Source organism: Numenius arquata, chromosome 5, assembly GCF_964106895.1.
Source record: "Numenius arquata chromosome 5, bNumArq3.hap1.1, whole genome shotgun sequence".
Lineage (NCBI taxonomy): Eukaryota > Metazoa > Chordata > Aves > Charadriiformes > Scolopacidae > Numenius > Numenius arquata.
In genome coordinates, this window is record NC_133580.1 from 26,225,353 (window position 1) to 26,240,733 (window position 15,381).

Below are 15,381 nucleotides of genomic sequence, written 5' to 3' on the forward strand. Positions count from 1 at the left end.
CAACCATCAGCCTAGCTCTGACAAAAAAACCATCACTAAACCATGTCCCCCAGCACCATGTCAACCCATCTTTTGAACACCTCCAGGGATCAATACCTGGCTCCGAGCCTTGTGTCACTGGCAGGACTTCAGATGTTTTGATCATGGGTTGGTTTACACGACACCAGGTCTGCGCATGACAGTTGGCAGACACCTGTCTCAAAAGGGGGAAAAGATTTTTGTACAGGAGTTTGCAGGGCTCATCAAAAAGGCTTAAAGTAGATTTGAAGAGGGAAAGGGAGAAAACCAGGCTCGCGAGAGACAAGTCTGGGGGCGCTACATCAATGTTTGTGGGACAGCATGCTAGGTGAGGTCCTTCAGTCTGCCATCCCAGTGAAGGCAGGGGATGGAGTGCCATGCAATAGCAAAGACACAAGGGATATCGTCACAGAAGCACCTTCCCGTCATTTATCAGTAGTCCGGGCTAACCAGGGAGGTCCCAGTTGACTGGAGGCTAACACATGTGACGCCCATCCACAAGAAGGAGGATCTGGAGAACTACAGGGCTGTCAGTCTGACCTCAGTGCCTCAGGGAAGGTTATGGAGCAGATCACCTTGAGTGCCATCATGTGGCACGTGCAGGGCAACCAGGTGATCGGGCCCAGTCAGCATGGGCTTATGAAAGGTAGATCCTGCTTATCTAATCTGATGTCCTTCTACGACAAGGTGACCTGCTTAGTGAATGAGGGAAAGGCTGTGGATTTTGTCTACCTAAACTGTAATAAATCTCTCCACACTGATTCCCACAGCATTCTCCTGGAGAAACTGACTGTTCATGGCTTGGACAGGCATACACTTAGCTGTTTTAGAAACTGGTGGATGGCGAGCACAAAGTTTTGTGGTGAATGGACTTAATCCAATTGGCAGCCAGTCACAAGTGATGTTCTCTGGGGCTCAGTATTGGAGCCAGTTCTGTTTAATATCGTTATCAATGATCTGGATGAGGGGATCAAGTGCACCCTCGGTAAGTTTACACCAAGTTGGGTGGGAGTGTCGACCTGCTGGAGGGTAGGAAGGCTTTGCAGAGGGGTCTGGACAGACTGGATGGATGGGCCGAGGCCAATGGGATGAGGTTCAACAAGGCCAAGTGCCGGGTCCTGCCCTTGGGTCACACCAACCCCCTGCAGCGCTACAGGCTTGGGGCAGAGTGGCTGGAGCTGCCTGGCAGAAAAGGACCTGGGGGTGTTGGTCGACTGTCGGCTGAACATGAGCCAGCAGTGTGCCCAGGTGGCCAAGAAGGCCACTAGCATCCTGGCCTGTATCAGGAATAGTGTGACCAGCAGGTCTAGGGAAATGATCGTCCCCCTGTACTGGGCACTGGTAAAGCCCCACCTCGAGGGCTGTGTCCAGTTTTGGGCCCCTGACTACAAGAAAACATTGAGGTGCTGGAGTGTGTTCAGAGAAGGGCAACGGAGCTGGTGAGGGGTCAGGAGAATAAGTCTCATGAGGAGCAGCTGAGGGAACTGGAGTTGTTTAGCCTGGAGAAAAAGAGGCTCAGGGGAGACCTTATCACCCTCTAACAACTCCCTGAAAGGAGGGTGTAGCCAGGGGGGGTTGGACTCTTCTCCCAAGTAACAGGCAATAGGACAAGAGGAAACAGCCTCAAGTTGCACCAAGGGAGGTTTAGGATGGATATTAGAAAAAATTTCTTGACAGAAAGGGTTGTCAAGCATTAGAACAGGCTGCCCAGGGAAGTGTTGGAGTCGTCTTCCCTGGAGATATTTAAAAGACATGTAGATATAGCGCTGAGGAACATGGTTTAGTGGTAACTTGGCTGTGCTAGGTTAATGGTTGGACTTGATGATCTTAAAGGTCTTTTCCAACCAAAACAATTCTATGATTCTATGACTCTATGAAATCTGGTCAAGCAGTCTCAGAGCTGTGCTGTAACCTGAGCGTAGGGGATGCCTGGCCTTTCACAGCACAAAACACCAAAAATATTTTGATCACCCTGCAACTGTGTTTTAAGAAGGCTGAGGATGAGAAGGAAACATCCTTCCTGCAAAGTGGCAGCCTCTTACAGAGGGAATGAGCAGACAACAGGGAACAACAAACTCTTGAACCACCAAGGTGGAGCGTGACAAGGACTGTAAACCAGAGACCATGCATGCTCCAAAAGGGAACATGAGGTTTCTTGATTCAGAAATATGCTCCTAGATTTAGGGACCCAAACTATTTGTTTGGGAACAGACAACAGCGTCATCTTTTATTTTACAGCATGCCTTGAGAGGGTACTGCTCCCACAAGGTGGAGGTGGATACCGCTTTCCCCTTTTAAAAAACACAAGCTCATTGTCTTGGTGTCAATCCTCAGCATTGGGAGTCTTAGTGTTCTTGATCCTCTCCTGAGGATCACTCTTGATCTCAAGTGTGATCTCCAGTGAAGTGATAATGCCCCAGAAGACCCACTTCTGTGCTTAGTTTTCCCCTAGACAGACCCATGCCCAATTCATCAACCTCTGAGGCACCAACATATCTCCGTGTGCTTCTGTGTCTGTTTTGGAGTCCAGATCTGAATATGGCCCTTAGTACCTCAACTATTGTTTTGCTGATGAGATAAAAATATTTTTTACTCTGTGCCTTATTTATTTAAATGTCAACCCTTTCAATCAGAAGCATCCCTCACTGTGTGCATAAATCTGATAAGAGCATCAAGGCAGATGGGGAAATGGAAGCTCTAAGCACAGTAAAAATGGCAATAAAACTATACATCCTGTGTGCAAATACATTCTTAATTGCTATTGTCAGAATACAATCTTGTATGAACTTTTTCTCGATTGCTATAGACTAGCTATAATATAAAAATCTCTTGACTGTTTAAATGATGTGGCTAGGAAGATTTCTCCCACTAAGAATGGAGACAATTTAGAATATAGAACAGAATGGGATAAGATGAATATTCAGAAACTCATGGAGACAACTTTCTGCACGCACAGATTAAATCATAAAAAAATGCCACTGCCTGCAGTATCAATGCCTAGTCATAACTGCACTATTTATAATGGGATATTAAGCTTTAGTTATGTTACTGTCTTAGGCTACATAAACCACCAGGAAAGGAGAGAATAAATAAGGTTCTTGCAGATTACTTAGTTGGAGCAAACAGGAGACTGCACTACTCTCAATTTTGCTTTGGAAGGAAATTCCACTGTTGAGAGGTGGTGGGATAGGCTGTGGGGGAAGCAGGACCCCAACTAGCATTAGTCAGTATGTTCTAGTAGGTCATTAATCACTATGGGAATCAGTGAGGTAAAGGCTCAGCCTTGGTAAACTCACAAACCTCTACTGAAATGAGTAGGTCACACATTGTGAACTACTCTAACTCCACTGAAGTGAACTGCTTGTCACCACCTGGGGATTTGGGTCCTGTTGTTAGAACTGGGAAGGAGAGACATAGGTCATGTTCTTGTTCATATGGGCTAGAACGTCCCAGAGTTTGTGCTGCTAGGGGCTGTCTGGTTCCCTGGAGAGAGAGAAATGCACATGAGCTTAAGCAGGTGAGATGGATATGTGACCTTACAGTGCTGATCCAGAAGCTGACTCCTCAAAGTCAAGGGCAGTTCTGGCAGTAACATCAACCCTGCATGCGCTGTTTAACGGATAAGGAGCTGTGAAATAGCATGTCCATTCTAAATGTCCTGTAGTAATGCTTCCTTGCCCATAGTAACCTACTGGAGAGAAGGACAGGCAACTACTGGAGAGGGTACAGCAGAGGGCTACAAAGATGATTAGGGGTCTGGAGCATCTCTGTTATAAGGAGAGGCTGAGGGACTTGGGTCTTTTTAGTCTGGAGAAGAGAAGGCTGAGGGGGGATCTGATCAATGCTTATAAATACTTCAAGGGAGGGTGTCAGGAGGATGGGGCCGGGCTTTTCTCAATGGTGCCCAGGGACAGGACAAGAGGGAATGGGCACAAACTTGAATATAAGAAGTTCCACCTAAACATGAGGAGGAACTTCTTTCCTTTGAGGGTGGCAGAGCCCTGGAAGAGGCTGCCCAGGGAGGTGGTGGAGTCTCCTTCTCTGGAGACATTCAAAAGCCACCTGGACACATTCCTGTGCAGCCTGCTCTGGGTGGACCTGCTTTGGCAGGGGGGTTGGACTAGATGATCTCCAGAGGTCCCTTCCAACCCCATATCATTCTGTGATTCTGTGACCTGACGCTCACAAGCTCCATCCATATAGGCACAGCCAAGGAAGGACAGTAGCTTGTCAGTGGGCCTTGTTGTCTCCCCACATGAGCAGGGTGGGATCTGTGGGCTGCCTGAGCTAAGAACCTAATAATTTGGCCTACAGCCATGATGCCAGTTGGCAAAAACTTAGTCGCTTCATTAAAGGAATTGCAAGCAATTGGTTTGTTTTCCATTGCTCTGAACAGTCATGGAATCATGGAATCACGGAATTGTCAGAGTTGGAAGGGACCTCTAGAGATCATCTAGTCCAACTCCCCTGCTGAAGCAGGGCTGCCCAGAGCACATCACTCAGGACTGCAGCCAGGCGGGTCTTGGACATCTCCAGAGAAGGGGACTCCACCACCTCCCTGGGCAGCCTGTTCCAGGGCTCTGGCACCATCACAGGAAAGAAATTTCTCCTCATATTTAAATGAAACTTCCTATGTTCCAGCTTGTGCTCGTTGCCCCTTGTCCTGTCACTGGAAACCACTGAAAAGAGTCTGGCTCCATCATCCTTCAACCCACCCTTTAGGTACTTTTAAACATAGATAAGGTTTCCCCTCAGCCTTCTCTTCTCCAGGCTAAAGAGTCCCAGCTCTCTCAGCCTTTCCTCATAAGGGAGATGCTCCAATCCCTTAATCATCTTAGTTGCCCTACGCTGGACTCTCTCCAGTAGTTCCCTGTCTCTCTTGAACTGGGGAGCCCAGAACTGGACACAGTATTCCAGTTGTGGCCCCACCAGTGCAGAGTACAGAGGGAGAATGACTTCCCTTGACCTACTGGCCACACTCTTCCCTATGCAGCCCAGGATCCCATTGGCCCTCTTGGCAACAAGGGCACATTGCTGGCTCATGGAAAGTTTGCTATCCACCAGGACTCCCAGATCCTTCTCCTCAGTAGTGTTTTCCAGAAGATCCACCCCTAACCTATATTGGTGCCTGGGGTTCTTCCTCCCCAGGTGCAGGACCCTACATTTGCCCTTGTTGAACCTCATTAGGTTCTTCTCTGCCCAGCTCTCCAGCCAGTCGCATCATGGCTTTTATAGCTTTCAGAATGTACATTTCTTGCTCACATTTCTCACTGCACAGATCAGGAATCTTGTTACCCAGCACACAGATGTGGCCCATGTGTTACTCCAGATAACACAGTATGTGCAAACTACAGCAAAAACTGTGTCAGTCTGGTAGTGAGATTACTTTCAGCTCTGCCACCGTTGGAAAGGTCGCTTCATCTCCCGTTCCTTCACTGCCCTTTCAAACCCTTCTGCTGTCTTCTGTCTTTGGGCTGGGAAAGAATTGAATCTTTCACTTCCTCCTCGCACAGATGAGTCCCTAAGGTTAGAGTTCCCCACAACCCCCTTTGGGTGGAATGTGTTGCCTCTCTTCTGCCACCCTGACCTTCCAACAGCTGCTTACAGGAAAGTAACCGAAGTCAAACTGAGACCAGAAGTGAAAACAGACAGTGGTTCTACCCACAGTATGACACAGTTATTGTTGCTCATGGAGAATGCCTTTGTTTTACAAAGAGATTCAAAAATTTTGTGATTCCTGGGCCTGGCTGGGCATCCTGGCCTGGAATCCTTGGCCTCACCACTCTCTCAGAACTGTTCTTCAGGTGCACGAAGATTAAGACATTCCCATCCAGTAATTTTCCTGCATTAGTAACAGGATTACCATAAATCGTTTTCCCCTTTTAGTATCCTTCCACTTTCAAAGCTGAGAAGCCTTGCAGCAAATAAATGTACTTGGCTACAGGTCCTGCACAGGCATATAAACCCTAGATAAGCTAAAACTGCTTTTAAAAATTTATTTTTTTTTTTTATATCTATATATTTTTTCCTCAGGCAGTATTGTTATGTCCACCTTCTAATCTTTAATTGGATGTCAGAGTTATTACGTTGATAACTTGGCTCACTATCCATTTAATTCCGCATTGACTGCTGATAATTACAGCATTTGACAAAGGGAAGGACAGGCTGAGGAAGTTGGAGTAATTTGATGCTAAAAGACATTGTACATTAAGATTTATCACGTTGATTGTTACAAGGACATACTTACTGTGGTCCAACCGACCTGCTGACCCAGGTCTGTAAAATACAGCGTGATGATGGAGGAAACGGCAAGGCTTTGAATGTTAACAGAATCCTTCAAATAAGGCCCATCTGTAATGTCAAAAAGGGAAGAGGAGATGGCATGAGCAACAGACATCCTCTCAGAGGCTCAGCATCACGTGCAGGCTGCCCTGCTGATGGTCAAGGCGTGGGCCCAACCCGTATTCTGATTTATTTTGGTGACGATACTTATTCTCCAGGTTAGCAACTTAGAGCATTTATATGAGAGTTAATCTCCTCTCCTTTTAACAAAAGCATTAGGCTGACGTGCCACTGGGCAGCAGTGCATAGCCATTGTTACAATGCTACCTCTGTTAATCTAGACCATTAGAGACATGCCATGCAATCTCACAGACAATTTCATAGAGCACTTTTTGTTCTGTCTTACAAGACTAATGGGAAAGTCAATGGTATGCGGTGTCTCCCTCGCTGATATCTTTTGCTGAAGTGTTTGCCTTCTCAGGCTATTTTACAAGAGGTGGCACCATCATGATGAATGCAACTTCTTGGGCGAAGGCCCACAGCCCAAGATTTCTTTGTAAACTGTCCGATCTACCCAGTGAGGCACCCAGGGCTAGTCACCCACCCCCATGCCTCAGGACCTCATCAACTAAGAAAAAAAAGAAAGGTGATTGTAATAGGTGACTCCCTTCTGAGTGGAACAGAGGGCCCAATCTGTAGACCAGACCCGTCCCACAGGGAAGTCACCTGCCTCCCTGGGGCCAGGATTAAGGATATACAGAGGGAAATTCACTCCCTGGTTCAGCCCTCAGATTATTACCCACTACTGATATTTCAAGTGGGCAATGATGAGGTAGCCACAAGAAGCCTAAAGGCAATGAAAAGGGACTTCAGAGTGCTGGGACAACTGGTTAAGGGATCAGGAGCACAAGTGGTGGTCTCTTCTATCCCACCAGTCACAGGGATGGATGGGGGGATAAATAGGAAGAATCAAAAGATCAACTCATGGCTGAAAGACTGGTGTAAACGGCAGGACATTGGATTCTTTGATCACGGGCAGATCTACAGGTCACCAGGCATGCTGGCAGCAGGTGGGGGAAGCTTAACCCAAAGGGGAAAAAGGATATTGGGACAAGAATTAGCAGGGCTCATTGAGAGAGCTTTAAACTAGTTTTGAAGGGGGATGGGGTTGGAACCAGGGTTACTAAAGTGATGCCCGGGAGTAGCGTGCCAGTGCTAGTAGGTAAAGGTGCCAGCACGGCCTTGCAGCCTGTTGTGCCAGCTGATGAGGGTGCCAGAGCCCTGGAACAGGCTGCCCAGGGAGGGTGTGGAGTCCCCTTCTCTGGAGATGTCCAAGACCCACCTGGATGCAGTCCTGAGTAACATGCTCTGACATGCTCTGGGCAACCCTGCTTCAGCAGGGGAGTTGGACTAGATGATCTCTATGGTCCCTTCCAACTCTAAAAATTCAGTGAAATTCAGTGAAATTCAGTGACCTAGGCAGACCAAGTCTATCTGAGCATTACAGTACTTTTCACAGTATTCTGAGGCGTCTGCTTCCAGTCCTGATGGACCTAGAGTGTATAGGTAGAGACATAAAATGTCAATATGTGGTTTGGTTTTTTTTTTTTTTATAGAGGCAGTGAGTTGGATATTAGGAAACCCGAACACGCCTGGCACGGGGTGTTGCCATGGCTGCAACACTTCTTTTCTCTTTTCCAGTTTCTTGTATTGTGTCTCCCTTTCAATATATGTTTGTTGGCTGTTTAAGTGAATGAGGGTGCTAAATTCCACCAGGTGCTGAGCCCTCATTTTCTAGGGCTGTGCAACGCTCCGTGTCCACGCACCAAGTGCCACATAGCCTGTGGCAGCTTCGTCTCCCACTGCCACATCCACCAGGAACTGGTGTACTGGCACAAAAAAAAAGGGGCTGCCTTCTGCAGCCAGTTCCATCTTCTGATGAGGCTGCGAGCAAGTATTAAAACGGATAATGCAGTGAGCGAGGGAAGTGAGTCTTCGTTATTTGATTCTGTGTTCTGAAAGATTTTTACTCGGTGGTTATGAAAACGATTAGATTCTTTTAGTAATGCCAAAGCTAATGAATTTATCATTGATATCAATTAATGAAAAAATGCTAACAGTTCACCCAATAGCACATATATGGAGAGAAACACTGTTAGGAGGAGAACTTGCCAGAGGACTAGTAATACATTAGGTGGCTGTGTTCAACCATAGGAATACTTACTGCGTTCTAGTTGCAGGCCAACACGGGATGGGTACCACTGGGGACCTGTTCAAATCACAAAGCATGGCTGTTAATTTCATGGTGGAGGATCTAAATTTCTGTTCTGTTAGTATTCTTTTTAGCTGATAGCGACAAATGTGAGATTAAAAAAAAAAGATTAAAAATCCTCCTTTTCGGTCTCGTCTTTACAAAGAGTATACAAGAGAGCTAGGAGGAGCACACAATGCACACATCACAGCAGAAATTCCTTCTCCTCACTTGGGTGTTGGAAGGGCCAATCTCGATGTTGAATGCTCTATCAGCACGCAAAGAATTAGCATGTGCACACACCACTGGGAAGTATAAAGAGGACCCTGTTTATTATTGTATTAGCCAAAACTTCATACTAAATGTGTCAGTCTTGGCTCTCCCTCCAAAATGATGCTTGTTCTGCAGTCTGGTCCAAAGTGATTGTTTTTTCCCATTTAGGAATATAAAACTTTACTAGGGACATGCAGCTAGCATTAGTTCTTAATCACAGATTAATCAGGCAAATAGAGACACAAAAAGCAGAAGCACCTGGGGAGCTAATGCTGGGTTACGTATGACTTCCACTCCCAGCCATTCCTACCGCATTTGTCTTTATTTCCTGTGACACATCTTAGGACAACTGATAGCCTGAAAGAGCTTTGCTTTGTCTTTTCAATTCAAAGTCTTGGTGAAATTGGTCAAATATAGCCATATTTTTCTTTAGACCTATCTTAGATTTTTTAGTATTCCTGTATGTAAGATACCAGTATTCCTATACCTTAAATAAATGGGAAAAAATTCTCCACAATGACCATGATCAAACATGGGAACATGTGCCCCAAGAAGCTGTGGGATCTGCTTCCCTGGAGATAGAATCATAGAATGGTTAGAGTTGGAAGGGACCTTAAAGATCATCCAGTTCCAACCCCCCTGCCATGGGCAGGGACACCTCCACTAGAGCAGGTTGCTCAAAGCCCCATCCAGCCTGGCCTTGAACCCCTCCAGGGATGGGGCATCCACAACTTCCCTGGGCAACCTGTTCCAGTGCTTCACCACCCTCACGGTAAAGAATTTCCTCCCAATATCTAATCTAAATCTCCCCTCTTCCAATTTAAAACCATTACCCCTTGTCCTGTCACTACATTTCCTGACAAAGAGTCCCTCTCCAGCTCTCCTGTAGGCTCCCTTCAGATATCAGAAGGCTGCTATGAGGTCTCCCCGGAGCCTTCTCTTCTCCAGGCTGAACAACCCCAGCTCTCTCAGCCTGTCTTCATAGGGGAGGTGCTCCATCCCTCTGATCATCTTCGTGGCCTTCTGCTGGACCCGTTCCAACAGGTCCATGTCCTTCCTGTGTTGAGGACTCCAGAGCTGGACACAGTACTCCAGGTGGGGTCTCACAAGCGCAGAGTAGAGGGGTAGAATCACCTCCCGCAACCTGCTGGCCACACTTCTCTTGATGCAGCGCAGGATGCGGTTGGCTTTCTGGGCTGCCAGTGCACGTTGCTGGCTCATGTTGAGCTTCTCATCCACCAACACCCCCAAGTCCTTCTCCTCAGGGCTTCTCTCAATCCATTCTCTGCCCAACCTGTATTTGTGCCTGGGATTGCCATGTCCCAGCTGCAGGACCCTGCACTTGGCCTGGTTGAACTTCATGCGGTCTGCACAAGCCCACCTCTCAAGCCTGTCCAGGTCCCTCTGGATGGCATCCCTTCCCTCCAGCATGTCGACCAAGCCACCGAGCTTGGTGTCGTCAGCAAACTTGCTGAGGGTGCACTCTATCCCACTGTCCATGTCTCTGACAAAGATGTTGAACAGCACTGGTCCCAGTACCGACCCCTGAGGAACACCACTCGTCACTGGCCGCCAGTTGGACATTGAACCATTGACCCAACCCTTTGAGTGCGGCCATCCAGCCAGTTCCTTATCCACCGATAAGCCAGTCAGGCCTCAGCTGGGGAAGACCCTGAGCAATCTCATAGGACTTGAAAGTTGGTCCTGCTCTGAGCAGGAGCCTGGACCAGATGAGGTCTGGAGGTTGCTTCTACCTTAACTGTATTTCAGGATGATCAGGAGAGCTTGTTCACCCCACTGGCTGCCAGCTGGAAGGGAAGGGGAGCTGTACACAGTGTGCACTGCACCCACTGGCGCAGTGACACCCAGCACACTTGTATTTCAAAAGCACTTGGCCTGAGTTTTGCAGGCAAGAACAGGCATTAGATGAACCCATGAACCAGGGCTAATAGCAGGAGGTGAAACATCCATCAAGTAAGTCGCAAACATTTTTTTCAAGGTACCACAACAATCCATGGCTATTAAAGATAACAAAAGGAAGATAGAAAAAGAGCAGCTGTCTGACTTGTCAAGGAAGATGCGATTTGCTCCAGGACAGCAGATATCAATAGTTATTTGGGAGCCTGAAATGCAATGTACTTGTGTTAAATTGGAATCTTCCCCCTAGCCCCCCTCCCCCTTCATATTACAGTATGTTTCAATAAAAGCCAATTTACCTCATCCTGTGGCAGTGCACTTTTAGGTATGGCTCATAATCCTCACAAGGGCAAACAGAGGTTGTGCGTTGAAGCACGTCATCCCACATTTCCAGTCCTTTAGCCTCAGTACACCATTATGTTCAAACATATTCAAAGATTTAGACAGATGGAAGTGTGCCTTTGAGGCTGCTTGTCCACAGTGACCTCGTTGTCACACCCCTGTGTCTCTCTGGTTCCCAGACCATCCTTAGGGTGCTGTGCGTATTTTGTTGGAGCAACCTGGAATCAGATGTTCAGATGTTCCTTCCCCAGCTCTTAGTATTGGGGTGGGAGGGTGGGGGAGCACTAGCTCACGTAAAGTGGAAATGCCATGCAAATTGAGTTGGGGGACAAAGTCCAAACGCATCTCTATTTGTAAGTATGTTGGTTTTAGTCTGAACATGAAAGTTTCCCACTTTCAGTCTTTACTGGCAGCAGAGTTTAGCGAGGCCGTTCTCAAGTCTCTGCTGCCAGGGGTCCTGCAAAAAACAGCCTTGCTTTCTGGAGAGAAGTGTGACCCCACTTTATTCCTTGAGAGGTCTCAGAGGTCTGGCTGGTCTGCTCACCCAGCCTGATGAGACTCATTTCGGAGAGAGGAAACCCCACACATTCATAGGCATCAGCAATTTGCCTGCTCACCACGTGGTAGCAGTCAGCCAAGGGGACCCTGGCCCCACTTGTCACCGTTTACCTGCCTTCTCCCTGTCACTGAGTGTTTTCCACAGGGATCCTCCAGAGCTTTCACCCCTGTTGCATCTAAAATCGGGCATGTATTATTATTTACTTTCTGACATTGTGATGGTGCACCATGCTCAGCCACACAGTACTCAGTAGGTCACAGTCCCTGTGTATTCCTTGTGATCAGCAGAGCTATTCATCAGGGTTACTCATGCAGGGTTATGGTTTTGGCTGTGCAACTTTTGACACTTACAACAAAGTTATAAAAATAACATTTCAGCCCATTTATATCCCAGACCATTTTTGACATTTTGAAAAAGCAGATATAGGCTGACCAGAAAATTAGAATGGCCACCATGGTTCAAATTACAGGTCTATTTAGCCAATATTATGTGCTCTGATATTTAGCCAATATTATGGGTCCTCCATCACATTTCTTAGATTTCTAGCATTTGTGTAGAACACTTCTCGTTCCTTTTTGTTGGGTTTTTTTTTTTTTTGCAGCACGTTTGAACAGCTATTGAAATGTCTTCCTGGTTTTCCATCTCCTATTTGATTATTTCTACCCTCCTGACCTATGCTTCTCTTGAAGGATGTACGTCTCAGGCTTTATTACGGTCACTGCCCACCAGCACGCACATAGGCACCTGAAAGCTTTGCCTGTTCCTCAGCTGAAAAGTTATTCACAAACTCCTTGGTTGTAATGTCATCAACATCACTCTTCTTCGCACAGCAACCTGATCTAGTGAAAGATGTCCCTGCCCATGGCAGGGGGGCTGGGCGAGATGACCTTCGAATGTCCCTTCCAACTCAAACTGGGTTACAATACGATGATTCATTCTGTTGTGATTCAGAAAGCGTTCCTTCTATGTGTACAGGCTACCGTTAGTCTGGAAGTATAATCAATTAATGATAAGCCTTTAGCCTTTTACCTTATTCCATCTTCTTTGTCAGGAATTTGTTCCAACTTTGTGGAAAAAATCTATACATTTATTTAGAAAGAGTTAACGTATTATAATGCTATTACTTTTAAAGCATCATAATTTTTCAACATAGGTAGTATTTTCTTGGAAAGTGACTCAATGTTTACTTTTAATCTGTTTTGAAAAATGGACACGAGGAAAAATACTTAATTTTGGATGGGTTATTTTTTGTACCTGCCAGTATTTAAGAGGAGGCTGAGGGGAGACCTCATTGCCCTCTACAGCTCCCTGAAAGGAGGGTGTAGAGAGGTGGGTGTTGGCCTCTTCTCCCAAGGGAATAATGACAGGAGCAGAGGAAATGGTCTGAAGTTGGGGCAGGGGAGGTTTAGATTAAATATTAGGAAGAATGACTTTACTGAGAGGGTGGTCAGGCACTGGAACAGCCTGCCCAGGGAGGTGGTGGAGTCACCATCCCTGGAGGTATTTAAGAAACGTGTCAACGTGGCACTTCAGGGCATGCTCTAGTGCCCGAGATTGTTGGGGGTTTTTTTTGTGTGTGTATGGCTGGACTTGGTGATCTCAAAGGTCCCTTCCAACCATGAGGATTCTGTGATTCTGTGATTTAAAACAAAAACTAAAACATAAGCAAACTGACAGGATCTATAAAAACTGACAGCCACCTTTAATTTGACTACACCCAACTATAAAAACACTTATTAATACTGGATATAAAAAGCAGATGTAGTGCTATTAAACAACCATCCAAGCGCTTGCTAAAATGATGTCAGTGCCATGCCCAGCTGCAAATACAACTATGCAAAGATGCACAGAAACCCAAGTTCTACTGGTGCCACTGCTCACACGGTTTGTTTTTTCAATTTATGCTAGAATTTCAGTAAATTAATCAGGTGACAATCACAGGAACTGAGGACAGTTTTAAAAGCATCCAAAGGTACTCTCTATCTACATGATTCAAATTGACCTTAATGTGTGCTGCACTACTTAAATATCACAAGAGGTTTTGAAAATTTAACAACTAAGAAATCTAAGTACTAGGTTCTTTCCTATAGTTATGAAATTGAAGGGGTCGGTCTAATTTTTATTAATTGTCATTAAAAAACCCTCCATACAAATTCTTCAGTTTGCTGCCTGTTTTGTAGTAAATTACACAATCAAATGCCTATTTGCCACAAAGTATTTTTGAAGTCACGGGAACATGTATGAGAGCAAAGGTGTAACATGATGGAGACCTCTCTTGCTGGGAAATTCAGTTTGTTCCTTAGAATGCAGCCCTGGAAAAGCTATTCTGCCGGGAAGCAAGGAGTCTAAGAAATGCAAACCAGATCTGATGGACACAGTTTGGAGATAATTAGCAGATTGACTTTCCACGATCAGCTACTTTTATTATCAGTTAAATTGTTTGCTTCATTGTATGTCACTACCCATGCGTCTCTAATAACAAATAGCCTTAATAATTACAAACAATACCTGCTGTGATATGAATAGGATGATATGAACAAAATTACTATAATCAATCGTTAGCTGCCTGTTGTTTAAATTTGCAGAAATACAAGAAACTCTGGGGAGCACTGCAGCACCAATATGCCATGTATGATCACAGGATGTTACACGTTAGCTGAGAAATCTAAGAGCGCTTGCTCATGGGAACTGAGCACAGCTGAAAAGCATTCCACCACCTCAACCAGAGGGTAGCTTTGATATCTATGTAGCAGGAAGAAGAGATTGCTAGGAAGTATTCACATATTAGGATGTGTGGGGATAGTGGGTTTGTGCATAATATATAGAAACAGATAGACACACCAACACACAGATTATACGAAAACTTGCCGAGGTCTTTCCTTGACAAGTAAATGCTGAATTAATACAGTCGTTCAGTGTCTGCAACTGTGCTGGTTTTGACTGGAATAGAGTTAATTTTTTTCCATATTAGCTTGTATGTGACTGTGTTTTGGACTTGTGCTGAAAACATCATTGATAATACAGGGACGTTTTTGTTATTGCTGGGCAGTGCTTACACAGAGTCAAGCTCCTCACACCACCCCGCCAGCGAGTATCTTGGTGAGGCAGAAGAAGTTGGGAGGGGACACAGCTGGGACAGCTGACCCCAAATGACCAAAGGGATATTCCATATCATGTGACATCATGCCAAGCAATAAAAAGCTGGAGGAAGAAGTGGGAAGGCTGAGGGGGATGTTCAATGATTTTTTGTCTTCCCAAGTACCCATTACACATGATGGAGCCCTGTTTTCCTGGAGATGGCTGAACACTTTCTGATGGGAAGCAGTGAATGAATTCCTTGTTTTGCTTTGCTTGCCTGCACAGCTTTTGCTCTACCTACTAATCTGTCTTGATCTCAACCCACAAGTTTTCTCACATTTACTCTTTTGATTATCTCCCCCATCCCACCGGGGGGAGAGCGAGCGAAGGGCTGCGTGGCGCTCACTTGCCGGCCAGGGTTAAAGCACAGCAGTGACCTTCAACAGCAATGGTTGTACATGTCGTTTCTCTTGGTTGCAGCACGTGTGTTTGAGGGTTCTCAGGAACACTTCTGAGAACACAGGAATAGATGGAGATATCACTGCGCTGACAGTTGCAGCCTTCGCTGGGCTGAAGTTTGCATACCCTTGCTTCACCGAGCTGACAGCGGGGAGGTGGGATGCTGAAATGACTCGAAACTGTTGCTTTCTGCTTTTATTCG

The 15,381-nt window shown here is 46.0% G+C and overlaps 1 protein-coding gene across 1 annotated transcript in view; it reads right to left on the reverse strand.

Moving 5' to 3' along the window:
- TECRL (trans-2,3-enoyl-CoA reductase like) overlaps positions 1-15,381 on the reverse strand; it is an 84,917-nt gene that overhangs the window by 31,169 nt on the left and 38,367 nt on the right. Inside the window, exons 3-4 of the mRNA XM_074148234.1 lie at positions 8,525-8,569; positions 6,266-6,369 (exon numbers count right to left, since the gene is read on the reverse strand). Coding sequence (XP_074004335.1) covers positions 6,266-6,369; positions 8,525-8,569 — 149 coding nt within the window. The remainder of the gene's footprint in view (positions 1-6,265; positions 6,370-8,524; positions 8,570-15,381) is intronic.